The 12,798-nt window shown below is 40.5% G+C and overlaps 1 protein-coding gene across 4 annotated transcripts in view; it reads left to right on the forward strand.

The window, feature by feature from the left end:
- The window catches only part of FEZ1 (fasciculation and elongation protein zeta 1), a 36,560-nt gene extending 24,502 nt beyond the window's left edge, over window positions 1–12,058 (forward strand). For 3 of the 4 annotated variants that reach the window (XM_083368689.1, XM_083368688.1, XM_083368686.1), the window contains 7 exons: window positions 2,246–2,414; window positions 4,140–4,163; window positions 5,327–5,598; window positions 6,519–6,599; window positions 7,688–7,763; window positions 10,136–10,201; window positions 11,722–12,058. In XM_083368689.1, the coding sequence (XP_083224815.1) occupies window positions 2,246–2,414; window positions 4,140–4,163; window positions 5,327–5,598; window positions 6,519–6,599; window positions 7,688–7,763; window positions 10,136–10,201; window positions 11,722–11,738 (705 nt within the window). In that variant the 3' untranslated portion in view covers window positions 11,739–12,058. The remainder of the gene's footprint in view (window positions 1–2,245; window positions 2,415–4,139; window positions 4,164–5,326; window positions 5,599–6,518; window positions 6,600–7,687; window positions 7,764–10,135; window positions 10,202–11,721) is intronic. The other variant, XM_083368687.1, reaches the window with a different exon arrangement.
- The last annotated feature ends 740 nt before the right edge of the window (window positions 12,059–12,798 follow it).

Consider the following 12,798-nt stretch of genomic DNA (forward strand, 5'->3'; position numbering starts at 1 on the left):
AGAAGGGCGGGATATAAATGGAATTAAAATAAAAAATAAAATAAATAAGTGAACCAATGGTTCATTGGGGGAGTTGAAAACTGGAAGAAAATTCCAGGGTTTGGCAAAACCTCATAAAAAGCCATCATGTGATACTGCAAACAGCCATAAATTCTGGGTCTGTGTTATTGGTGGGGTAGACAGAAATGCCATTCAGAGCCTCTCTCGGTAAATAATTCTGACCTCTCTCTTTTATTTATCTATCATCTGTCTATTCTCTCTCTCTGTCTCTCTCTCTGTCTGTCTGTCTCTCTCTCTCTCTCTCTCTCTGTCTCCTATCTATCTATCTATCTATCTATCTATCTATCTATCTATCTATCTATCTATCTATCTATCTATCTACCTCAGTGTGTCTGTCTGGGAGTTGAAGTCCACAAGTCATAAAAGGGCCAAGTTTGAAGACCCCTGTTTAGATTAACAATGCCCATTCAAATAATGGGAGGTTAAAAAGAAATTTGGTTAATTTTTGATATTCAGACAAATGCTGGGCTGGAATGTAATACAGTTACCACATTTTGGTCTGTTTTCAAGCTAGCCATTCCCTGTATGCGTCAACTTGTATAAACTTATGTTCAACCTTGACATCTGTCCTCTGTTTTTCAGTTTCTGAAGGAGGGGGAGATATCTTGAACTGTTTTAAGAATGTACATCCTTGTAGATTAGTCATCCCCAGCCTAAAGCACTTCAGGTGTGTTGGCAACAACTAGCATTATTCAAAGTTGATGTGACTATAATGGCCTCTCCAGATGGTGCAAAAGATAGTTTTACTCACTCAGGGGCCATGAAGCAGGAGAAGGCTGTCTTAGATTATAAACCATTACAGCCAAGTGTAAGTAAAGTGTTTGAGTAGCTTTGGTGGGAAGCCAAGATATAACTCTGTGAATTAAGGAGCTGGGATGTGATCTTCATTTATTATTTCATTACTGTATGTGTGTCTTGAATAATTCAGCCTCCATTAGAGATATTTAGATCTCCTAAAGCAACTTTCCCCCCCAACTTCTCATTTTCCATTTTCCAAATGTTTTGGACTACAAATACGATGGGCAAAACAGTTCTGGCTAGAGATTCTGGAACCATAGTCCAAAGAGATCTGTGGATGGCAGTTAAAAAATGCAACATTTGCAAAAGGTTTGGTTCTGCAATTGACTTGGCAGATAAGAATATTTATCCGTCTCAGTTTCCTACTTCCATTTACTGTCCATTAATTGAAGTCCTTATGGGTTTGTGGAATTAGAGATTATTCAGCTGCAGTGGTTGCCTTTATATTCCTGGTGCTAATTCAACATAGGTGTTGAGTTCCTCAGATCAGAGTATTTAATGCAGTACTGCCTCTTCTTATACATACTTGCTGCCCTAATAACAGCAGATATCCAAGATAGCAAGGAGTCAAAGTGTCATTAATCAGGTCTAATGCAAGGAAAAAAGGAATTAGATTACTGTACAGAATCTTGGAAACAAGGATACGTTAGCCCAGTGTTTTTCAAACCTGGCAAGTTTAAGATGTGTGGACTTCAATTTCCAGAATCATAGCTGGGGAATTCTGGGAGTTCAAAGTCCATACATCTTAAAGTTGCCAAGTTTGGAAAACACAACTCTAGCCCTTGGGTTTCTGTCAATAGTTTGATCCTCTTTTTCACAAACTCTTAATGAATGGACTAATGTCTAGCTTGAGTTAAAGCTGGAATGTCTACCATGCTTGATTACTTTTCCCAGGCTTAGAAACATTTATCAGTATGTCATCTACCCACTTACTTAGAATTGTTTGAAGTATGAAGTGAAATGTTCATGGCGAGTGAATCAAAGCAGATGGCTACAAGGAGAAGGTCTTTTTAAGGGAGAGCCACTGGTAGACATGGTTGGCCTCCATAACGTTGTCTTTCTGGTGATTGGCGAAGTCATTTCCCCTTCTTTCAAGCATTTATATTAGGGGGTCTTCAAACTTGGCCCTTTTATGACTTGTGGACTTCAACTCCCAGAATTCCTCAGCCAGGTTTTGGGCATTAAAATAAGACTTTAAAGGACACCTGACTGCAGTTTTACTTATTGGAGAAAAAAATTGTCCCTCCGTTTGTTGTGGGTGGTTTATCGCCCAATAGGAAATATGGGTTTTTCAACTATAAGGTTTCCGTAGCAACATCTCCTTTTCTGACACACTGAAGCCAGCCATCACCTTTAATTGATTTGACCGACTGTTCTTTTTTTGCAGGTGATTGAAGAAATTGAGGAAATGATGCAAAATTCACCTGACCCTGAAGAGGAAGAAGAAAGTTTAGAGAAGGATGATATTGGGGACACAAGCAGTCAGGCCGATTCAGTCCTTTTGCAGGAAATTCAGGCCTTGTCGCAAAGCCTGAACAAAAATTGGTCATGTGAAGGTAAGAACATGTGGCGCGTTGAAAGGAACATGTCTTCTCTCTCAGTAAAGTGTTTTTTGTCCTTTGTCAGCTAGTTTGTATAACTATCACTGCAGCTTTTCCCTGGGCTGTACCATTTTCAGACTGCAGCAAAGGAATTCAGATTGTTCTGCCTGAGAGGGTAGCTAATGCATATACCTACGTATTTACAAATATATGCATGCATGTACTGTATGAACAGTAAGGCTCGAGGGAGAAATGTTAAGCAAACATGTGACACAACATATATCAGATTCCCCATCTGCAACTTCAAGTGATCCAGTTTGGGGTGATATTGATTCAGCTGTGTGAAAAAGCTCACATCTTTTTAAACTGAGATTGGGAGGAGGTGAATGGGGTGATGGAACTAGGATTGCACGATTCCAGAAGCCAAACAGCCAGGGGTACAAAACTCAATGAAACATTTAGCAGAGATAGACCTCTTTCTGTTGAGTGGCTGTGAATATTTCCCTTTGGCTATCTTGTGTTTGTAAACTACCTAACTCTGGTGAGAATGGCTCATCTCTGTGATATGCAGGTCTGTTGTGGTTATCGTGCATTGCCTGCCCCAAAGTTGAATTGCATCAGTGAAAAAAAGAAAGTAATGATATGGATTTGCACAAAAAAATCCTCTTCTCCTTCTTCTTCTCCTTCTTCTTCTCTTCTCCTTCTCCCTCTCCCACCCCTCCCCACCCCTCCCATTTCCTCTCCTCTCCTCACTCTCAAAGTAGACAGAAATATACTGTACCATGTGATTCTCTTCTCTTCTCTTCTCTTCTCTTCTCTTCTCTTCTCTTCTCTTCTCTTCTCTTCTCTTCTCTTCTCTTCTCTTCTCTTCTCTTCTCTTCTCCCCTCCCCTCCCCTCCCCTCTCCCCTCCCCTCCCCTCCCCTCTCCTCTCCTCTCCTCTCCTCTCCTCTCCTCTCCTCTCCTCTCCTCTCCTCTCCTCTACTCTACTCTACTCTACTCTACTCTACTCTACTCTACTCTACTCTACTCTACTCTACTCTACTCTACTCTACTCTACTCTACTCCATTCCACTCCATTCCCTATCCTATCCTATCCTATCCTATCCTATCCTATCCTATCCTATCCTATCCTATCCTATCCTATCCTATCCTATCCTATCTTATCCTATCCTATCCTATCCTATCCTATCCTATCCTATCCTATCCTATCCTATCCTATCCTATCCTATCCTATCCTATCCCATATTCTATTCTATTCTATTCTATTCTATTCTATTCTATTCTATTCTATTCTATTCTATTCTATTCTATTCTATTCTATTCTATTCTATTCTATTCTATTCTATTCTATTCTATTCTATGAAATCTACTCAATTTCATAGTCATGATATGGGATTATTTATTTGTTCTGTTGGTTCTGCTGGTATCTTTCTCAAGGAAGATGGGGTTTCTTCAGTAGTTTTCTTCAGGAGCTGGGAAAATATCTTAAACTTACTTTTTGCCCACTTTGAGAGGAGCAGGAAAAAAAGACATCCGTATTATCCCCCAGTTTTGAGGGTGGGGGGAAAAGGGAAAGGAAGATGTTAATTTTGCTCTCTCTATTTATTCGGAAGTCTGCACCTCCAACATGTCAGAAGTTCATCTCAGAGCAGTACACAAATGTACATCTTAATGTTTTTGAAGTCTGAACTAAACTTTCCAATATTTGCAATCTTTAATGCTGATTTATTTATTTGTAGGCTGCCCCATTCCTAGAGCCTGGGGTGAGTTATGGTTTCTCAGACCCACAAACATAAGGTGCCCAGGTGAAAAAAGAAGTAAATAAAAGCACCCAGACGATAGTACCTTCAACCCAACTCTAAGCTGAACACCAAGCCCTTAAAAAAAAGCATCCATGCAGATCTTAAAGAGGCTCATCTTTGAATGCTTTACTCATTAAGGAAGACCACAACATGCTTTTAAGGGACACACATTTGCCCTAGGAAGTCTCTGTCTACCAATCATTCAATCCCAGTGCATGCACCTTTCTTTTAAGTCAGTGTCCCTCATCTGTTTCCTTGTATGCAGTCTGTGGACACATATATTGTGAATGCATGCGAAATACAAAAAACATGGAATTATCCTCTCAATTGGGGAAACCTTTAGAGGGCAACATATCTGAGCCAGCCACATCTTGGTTGCCTCCAAACATGCCTTCACTAGGTAAAACAGCATTTCTGGTGAGATTTCTCGAAGCAGATTGCAGTCTTATTTTTGGACCTCTTGGCTTGGTGGCAGAAAATTCGCCTCCCTAATCATCTAAAACAACTGGGGCAGCATCCATTATTTTTACTAATTAGACCAGCGTTTCTCAACCTTGGCAAGCTTAAGATGCATTCCCCTAGCCAACGTGCCAGCTGGGGGAATTCTGGGAGTTGAAGTCCATAATTTTGGGAGTTGAAGTCCAGACATCTTAATTTGCCAAGGTTGAGAAACACTGAATTAGACTAACATTTTGATTGGTTGATGCACTGGGCAGGCGATTTAAATTATTTTAAAACCAAAATTTAATAAGCAATCATCTTACGAGGCATTCTTCCCTGCTGAGAACAAAAGGGGACGGAATGCCTCTTCTAAAATTTTGTTGACTGTGCATGTATGCTTTCATCCGAGACAATCGTGTGTTTTTTTCATTTCCAAGTGTATCCCTGTTTAACCAATTCATGTACTAAAAATGACATTGCTAATTAATTATGAGTGTTGTGATGAATGTCCCGAAAAATAATACTTGACATTATTAATGACCCTTGGCACTTATACTGCAGTTTGTGAGCACCTAATGCAGCTTTGCACCGTTTCTTGCACTAAAGTCCTTGTCATGACCTTGGTCAGAGTGGTCCACCTGATGTATGAACAGGCATATATCTGTTTCTGCCTACTTTCCAAGGTTTGGGGCACATGTCTGTCCAGGAACTTCTGGACATCCTGGATCGAGTGGAAGGTGCTATTCAGGATTACTCGGAGGAGCTGGTACAGCAGCTGGCTTTTCGAGATGAGCTGGAGTTTGAGAAGGAGGTGAAGAACTCCTTCATCACCATCCTGATGGAGGTGCAGAACAAGCAGAAAGAACATCGAGAGATGATGAAGAGGAGGAGGAAAGAAAAAGGACTGAGTCTGCAAAACAATCGGATAGAAAGGGCAGCTCAGATGCCTCTCAAGGTTAGTGAGAATTCCCTGAATATGGCTTTTAGTTAAAAAGGAGGAACGGAAGTAAGAATAGCATAGATTTAAGATTCCTGCCCCCTCTCCGCTTCCTTTTAAGATTGTTTACAGACTCTCTTAATGTAATTTTGCTAGGTGCTCATTTAGCTAAGAGAGCTGGGAAATAACTATTTGTTATGCCAAATTCACAAAAGTCTTGTTATAAGCCAATGGATGGATTCAGTGAAATTCTTGTCCATTGAGAATTTGTTGCCGGCTTCTGGCTGGTGGACTAGTTATTGCAAAATTATCCTAGAAGGATTTAAGGATACTCTTAGCAGTTTATGACTGAAATGGTTCACCCTGCTGAACCGCCTGCAGCTTTTCCCATCCAGGATCTTCCAGATATGAAAGGAGTATCTCTCAGGAAATCTAACCAGTCCAGAAATTGCCTCTGGTTACCAACCCTTCTTTGGGAGAGGGGGGACAAATCTACTGTCAAGACTGAGCTACTGGTTTCTCCACTTGTTTGGTTAATTTTATATTGGGTTATAGATATATATGTAAAGCATCTCAGCGATTTAGGATCTTGGATATGTACTCTTCCTTAGAACATGAGATGTGTCATTAAGATGTACCATTAGGATATGCCATGCTGGTGCTTCCCGTAGCATCTCATGTTATTGAGTTGTTGAGAGTTGTGGTTTAGATGCATATCAAGAGCTCCAGGTTTTTCATCCAAGCTGTATTTAGTCCATGAAGAATCTGGATGTTATTTTTCTACCAGATACTTTTTCAACTCAAAATCTATAGGGGCAGAATGACGACAATTTTTTTTTGTCAAACTTCTGCTCCTTCTGCTCTACCCAATGGGTTGGGTCCAATCAGACAGTCCTGTAGTAGCAAACTAAGAGAGTTCTGTTTTCTCCTCTTTGTAGCGATTCAGTATGGAAGGAATTTCAAATATTCTGCAAACTGGAATCCGGCAGACATTTGGAAATTCAGCAGCTGAAAAGCAGGTAAGAGTGTAATAGTTTCACCCTGAAGATACAGCTCATCTGAGTTTAAGGCTATGATTGTTGTTGCTTATTTTATTCATTTATTTATGTATATGAATGTATAAGAAATGTATATGGTCCCCCAACACACTCACAGTGACTCTAGGTGGCTTACAGGAATAAAACCCCAAATATAAATCCCTAGATACTCCCATGCTCCTGGCAAGATCATGCAAACAAACCACTTGATGAGCTCCATACCAACTTGGAATCCCCAGGTTTGCTGGCAAAACCATGTCTTCAGTGCCCATCAGAAAATTATCAAGGTAGAGATCATTCTTCTCTTCACAGGGATAATGTTCATCAGGGAGGGGACCACTATGGAAAAGGCCCTGCTTTTTGATCCCACGAGATGGACCTCCTTGCTGGTGGGCACCCATAATATACTCTACCTCCCCAATCTGGTGGGTTGAGTAGATGTAATTGGGAAAAGATGGTCCTTCAAATAACCTGCCCCCAATCCATGTAGGGCTATAAAGATGCTTTATAATCAGCATCTTGAATTGGCCACATTGGAAGCCAATCAGTAACCCATGCAGTTCCACAAGAGATATGTGCAAATACAGACCTGCACAAAACCTCGTGGTTCATTGCATTTGAACTAAGTGAACTTCCAGGGACTTTTCAAAGGCAGCCCATATGGAGGGCTGAAACAACATGACCATTTTGTAGAAGGTTGGACTTGACCAATGTAAGGTAGCCTTGAGATTAAGAAACCCAGAGCCTTGTCTACAGTCAGTTGATGCTCCTGGTCCATCTAACTCAGTATTGTTTTTATTGTTGGCATATTTCCTGCTTTCTGTCTTTCACGCCCCTCAGACGGGTAATGACACAGCTTATATCTGGTTATCCTCCCTGCAAAACAGAGCGAGGCCATGTCCCTCTGCTTCACACACTCAGTAGACAAAATATGTTCTTAACTTATTTACTGATTGTATGAACTGTCTGTAATGTCTCTTTTGGAAACAACAACAAAAAAAGGTCGGGGTGGTTGTTTCTGATTGGAAGAATGGCTAGGATTCATAACTACCAGAATTTCTTATTTCCAGTATTTGAACACTGTTATCCCATATGAAAAGAAAGGGGCGCCTCCGTCAGTTGAGGATTTGCAAATGCTTACAAACAGTAAGTTTATACTGTGTTAAACTGGGTATGTTAGAATGTAAGTTCCTGATCTGCCATGTGGGGAGGAGGGCTGTTGAAAATTACCTTTAATTTAAAACATTTCTTTAATCACAAAGGACAAAAAGTAAAGGTTATATGTCTGTATCGTTATTAAAAAAAAAAGCAAGCATGGAGACATCTAACTAGGGAGAAGACCTGGCCATCTTTTTAATAGGGAGGTATCCTTGTGGGGATTAAGGCTATACTTGATTTTTAGTGGGATCGTTCCTCCTGTAATTTGTGGCTATTCCAAACCAGGGAGAGAATTTCTGTTTGTTATTTAGTCCTTTCTGATGACAGGAGAAACCAAGTGTGACTAATTAAGGAGTGATGTAGCCCAGCATTGCTGTTCATTCACTCTAGCCCGAATTCTGAACAGTTCTGAGTGGTATCTAAGCCTTGCCAGCTGGAGTGAATGTAATTTCCTTCTCTCCTCCTATGTGTATTCATTGGAATATGTGCAAAAACACAAGCGTGAACTAATATGGGCAACATACAGATTGTCTGGGCTGAGATAAATTGTTGTTTTAATGCCTAAAAGTTGTTGTTTTTGATCGTATTGCAATTCCCAAAATATTTTGCTAAGAAATCATCGTCGAAAAAACAAACCGATATGCCCAAGAATAATAGATTAGTTAATAACTCCAGCAGCTATTTTATAAACATCTGAATTTGCCAATGACGGGATTTAGCCTCCCTAACTCTGACTAAATGATTTGTGGAACAAAAATGAAAAGGTTGAGATGTTGTGATGGTCCTTTGTGCATTCTGGGAGAATCATCTGTCTCCCTTTGTGTTACTATGGCAACTGTGTTTTGCACTCACTGGAACAAACCCTGTCTTCTTTCGAAAAGAGCAGAGAGCTATGAATGGCTATTTTGTGCACACAGTGAGTTTTGTACAAATGACAATTTGTGTTTAGAAGCAAAGCTTCTAAAGGCAAAGAGGTTACCCAGGATAAATTTGTCTCCCCCCCCCCACTCCTTCTTTTTCCTTGTCTAATTAACTATGCAATGCTGCTTCAGATCATGATGCAAACATACGATATACTGAAATGAGATCAGTTTAGTGGGCTGGATGAAAAGTTCCTGAACAAGATGCAAAGAGCAATCAGACCCTCAGAATATTGGACCCTTGTATCTAAGCTACCACTAACAGTTAATGAATAATGTGTCTAGTAACTGATCTGAATGTATTGTTTTCCCACATTCTGGATAAAAATGGGTTAACCTCATTTCACTTTTATACTCCTTTTGCTCACAGTTACCCAACAGGAGATTTCTTTTTAACACTTATCCACCAATTATTTCCCTCCTTTCCCACGTGCGTACTTAAATACACATTTTCAGATATTTAATCCACCAAGGCCTGTCTAGCAACGTGGAATTTGTTTGAGAGTCTGGACTGGCCCTTTGGTCTGAACGAAGAAGGAATCTGTTCAACATTCCATATTAGAAAATTGCAGCCTTTCCTAATTCTGGATTGAGTTCATTGTGCATGTCTTATTCCAAAAGCCAAATGTAATCTATTGGGGACTGCTGCTTCCAGAATTCCCAACCAACAACCCACAAGGCCAAAAGTGTGTTTGCAGTCCTCCCCCATAGCTAAGAGTCCAAGAGCAGAGAAGGCTGTGTTATGCTTTGCCAGTGATTGAATTTAACCATTATGCTAAGAACATTGACGGGATCACGAATCTCTGTACAGCTCAGGCCTTTAATAGCTTTCCCTAATCAACATCTGGTAACTGTCACATTAATGCCAGGCAGCTCTACAATTCAACACAGACCTACAACTGTGCAAAACACAGGGCAACTTGCCCTGGTCTCTTTTCTCTCTCTTTTTGTGTCAGCTGTTTCTAACTTTGATATGCTTGTCTAAAATGGGCAAAAAGTGTTTCTGCTTGCTTGAAGGCATCTCTAGGGCCTTATGTGTGATTCTGTGCAACTCTGAAATTCAGATCTTCTTCAAACAGAAACAACAAAGGGAAGGACTCATCTTAACTGTCAAACGTTGCCAGAATAGGCCTATTCCTCAAAGTGATTTGTAATTACAAGCCAGAGCTACGGGTTCCATGATTCTGGTCTCGCCAAATTAGCCCCTGTGCCTCAGGTGACCTAGTCTGAAATATTGCCAAGTTGCAGCAGATCTGAGCATAAAATCTGGTTTGCTTCCACACCTGGAACTGATGGGGTGCTACCTTGGAATATGAGGGTTGATTGTGGAAGGTGGCAGAGAAATTGTTGATGTCTGGGTGCCCAGGCAGGTTAAAAAGAGAAACAAATAACTCATCAACAGGACTCACTAATGATTTTTGTCCCAACTTGTTTTCTCAGTTCTCTTTGCAATGAAGGAAGACAACGAGAAAGTCCCTACGCTGCTCACTGACTACATTTTAAAAGGTAACAGTTGGAACAGAATAATCAGCCGTTTGCAGAGTTAGACGGTCTGTCCATGTTGACTAAGGTTATCTCCCGGATTCAGCAGAAATTATTCTGCAATGCAAAAGTCTTTCTTGGATTTTTAAAATTAATATCTGAACCTTTCACTGGAGGTGCCTGGCACGGAATGTGTAGCCTTTTCTACTAAAAAAAAAGGTGCCAAAAGAATTTATGTCTTTCTGCATCTCCTAGCCCTCCTACTGGGATGCTTAGCAATAACTAGTGTGCCAACTCCCCCCACCCTGTAACTTTGTTGTGATTTCCCTGCAGATTTGCCATCCATTTGTTAGGCAAACAAGCTTGATCTGCTGATCTTTTCCTGCAGATCACTGATTATTATTTTAATTACAGGGCCCTACATAGACATGAATTCAATAAAACAAATGCATGTGTGTTTTAAATATGTACATTTTGTTGAACACGTTTTAACAATGGAAGTCATGTTTCAAAGACTGAATTTGCTTTTGGAGGCAGAGTTGACGATCTTGGGCCTTCAGGGTTCATCAGTAATGCTTACAGTAGCTCCAGCAGAACAAAATATGTGCAACTCAAGGTTGAGCTGTGGAGTCCTCAGGTGCCCTCTGAGCTTGCTTGTTTTATTGCAGAGATTTCATGACCCAAACAGGGAGTGGAGTTTGCTCTGTATTTACATACAAGTGGCTTGCCCTCTCAGTATTGGTAGGAATATTGTATTTTTCTTGGTTGTCCCTGATTAGGCTGTTGACAGCAAACCCACTCCCTTCTAGCAGTCATGATGTTACCTAGTTGGGTAATGAAACATCTGCAAGAAAACAACCAAACTCAAAGAGTACCAAGGACCCCACAGTCCTCCTCCTCCTCTTCTCCACAAAGCCCATTCTCTTCTAGCCATGATGATATTATCTAGTTGGGTAATGAAACATCTGCAAGAAGACAACTAAGCTCAGAGAGCATCAAGGACCCTACAGCTTAAAGTTATTAAGTTAAAGTTATTAAAAGTTATTAAAGTTAAAGCTATTCATTGAAATAAGAACAACAGTTTTACCCAAGTTTAGGCTTGGGAATGAAGAGTATTGAAATTAAACTAGATTTTTTTTAAAAAAAGCCACATATAATTGGGACATTTTGAGAGATCAACAACAATAAAAAGAGTTCAGCTGTCTGCTATCAGGGGTGTGTGCAAAAGGTCCTGGTATTTTATCATTAGCGTACACTGCCTGAATTAGTGCATCTGGGTACTGAGTCTGGATGACTCTAATTTCCTTGTACTAATTTGAAGAAAAGTAGGTAGAAGATATACAGGTAGAAGCAGGTGGAGGAAGAAGTTACTCAACAGTGATTGTCTTCAGCCATTGCAACTAAAGATCCGAACCATTGAGAGCATTTTAATGAGTTTTTATTAAGTTTGCACTCTTAGCAGGTAAAACCAGAATCCATCTGACTGAAGAATTCTCTACGCTGATTTTTCCTTTCTTTCCCTCTTCTTCTTTCCCTTCTTCCAGTACTCTGCCCTACCTAAGCTCTGCATTCTGAGCATCATGAAGTCAACAGGAGATCAGGCCAGGGTGTCATTCCATCACAGGACTGCATGACATAATGTACACTTCTGAATTGTGTATTTAAAATGTATAGCATTAACTGGGGTTAAATATGAGTGAAATTCTATCCTTCACTGTCGGTTTCTAGTCATAGTCAACATTTGAATGCATGAGTGAAGGCAAGGGATGCTCGTCCCCCTCTCTCCTCTCCCCCCCCTCCTCTCCCCCTTGTCCACCTCCACTTTGGAAGGCAGGCATTGCTTTATTCCATGTACTCTCCGTTTGCCTTTCCCCAAGCAGTTATGAGACTAATTTGAATACTGAAATAAAACTTTCATTTAATTAAAAAGTTGTCATGTTTTTTGAATAGTTTGGGAGGGAGGAAAGTCTAAATTTCTTTAATGCTACCAGCAGATTGTTCTCGATTTGGGTAGAAAGATGATTTCATTTAGCACACACTGTGGAGAAAAAGATTCAGAGGTATCAGTGTGAAAAGAAACCAATCCAACATTTAATCTGCAGGAAAGCTAGAAAGACAGAGCATGGAAATCAAGGGAGATGCTTCACTTCCAGGCTGCGCTGGGAGAAAGAGAAGCTTGCTTTTCTTCACCTTGTGTGGAATCTGAGTGAAGAACTTATTGCTCCTACTGGGTACCATGGCCTGACAAGGAACATCTTCTCCTTCCCCCAGCCTTCTGAAGAAGGCTGGCATGTCCAAATGTGTGTGTGTGTGTGTGTTTTGTGTGTGTGTGTTTTGTGTGTGTGTGTGTGTGTGAGAGAGAGAGAGAGAGAGAGAGAGAGAGAGAGAAGAGAGAGAGAGAAAGAGAGAGAGAGAGAAGTATCATTATAGGAAGTGACAACCTTCTTAGAGATTAATTCTGTCTCTCAAAATAAGCCCTGAGTAGACATAAGATTGTGTGCCCATCACAGTTTGGACCACAATAGCGACATGCTTGTACTGCCTTCCTTGCTTCAATTAATGCTCCCTTTAACATCGTATATTGATGAAGCTGCAGCTTTGATTTTGTTCCAATCCTTCAT

The sequence above is a fragment of the Vipera ursinii genome (assembly GCF_947247035.1).
Source record: "Vipera ursinii genome assembly, chromosome: 8".
NCBI lineage: Eukaryota > Metazoa > Chordata > Lepidosauria > Squamata > Viperidae > Vipera > Vipera ursinii.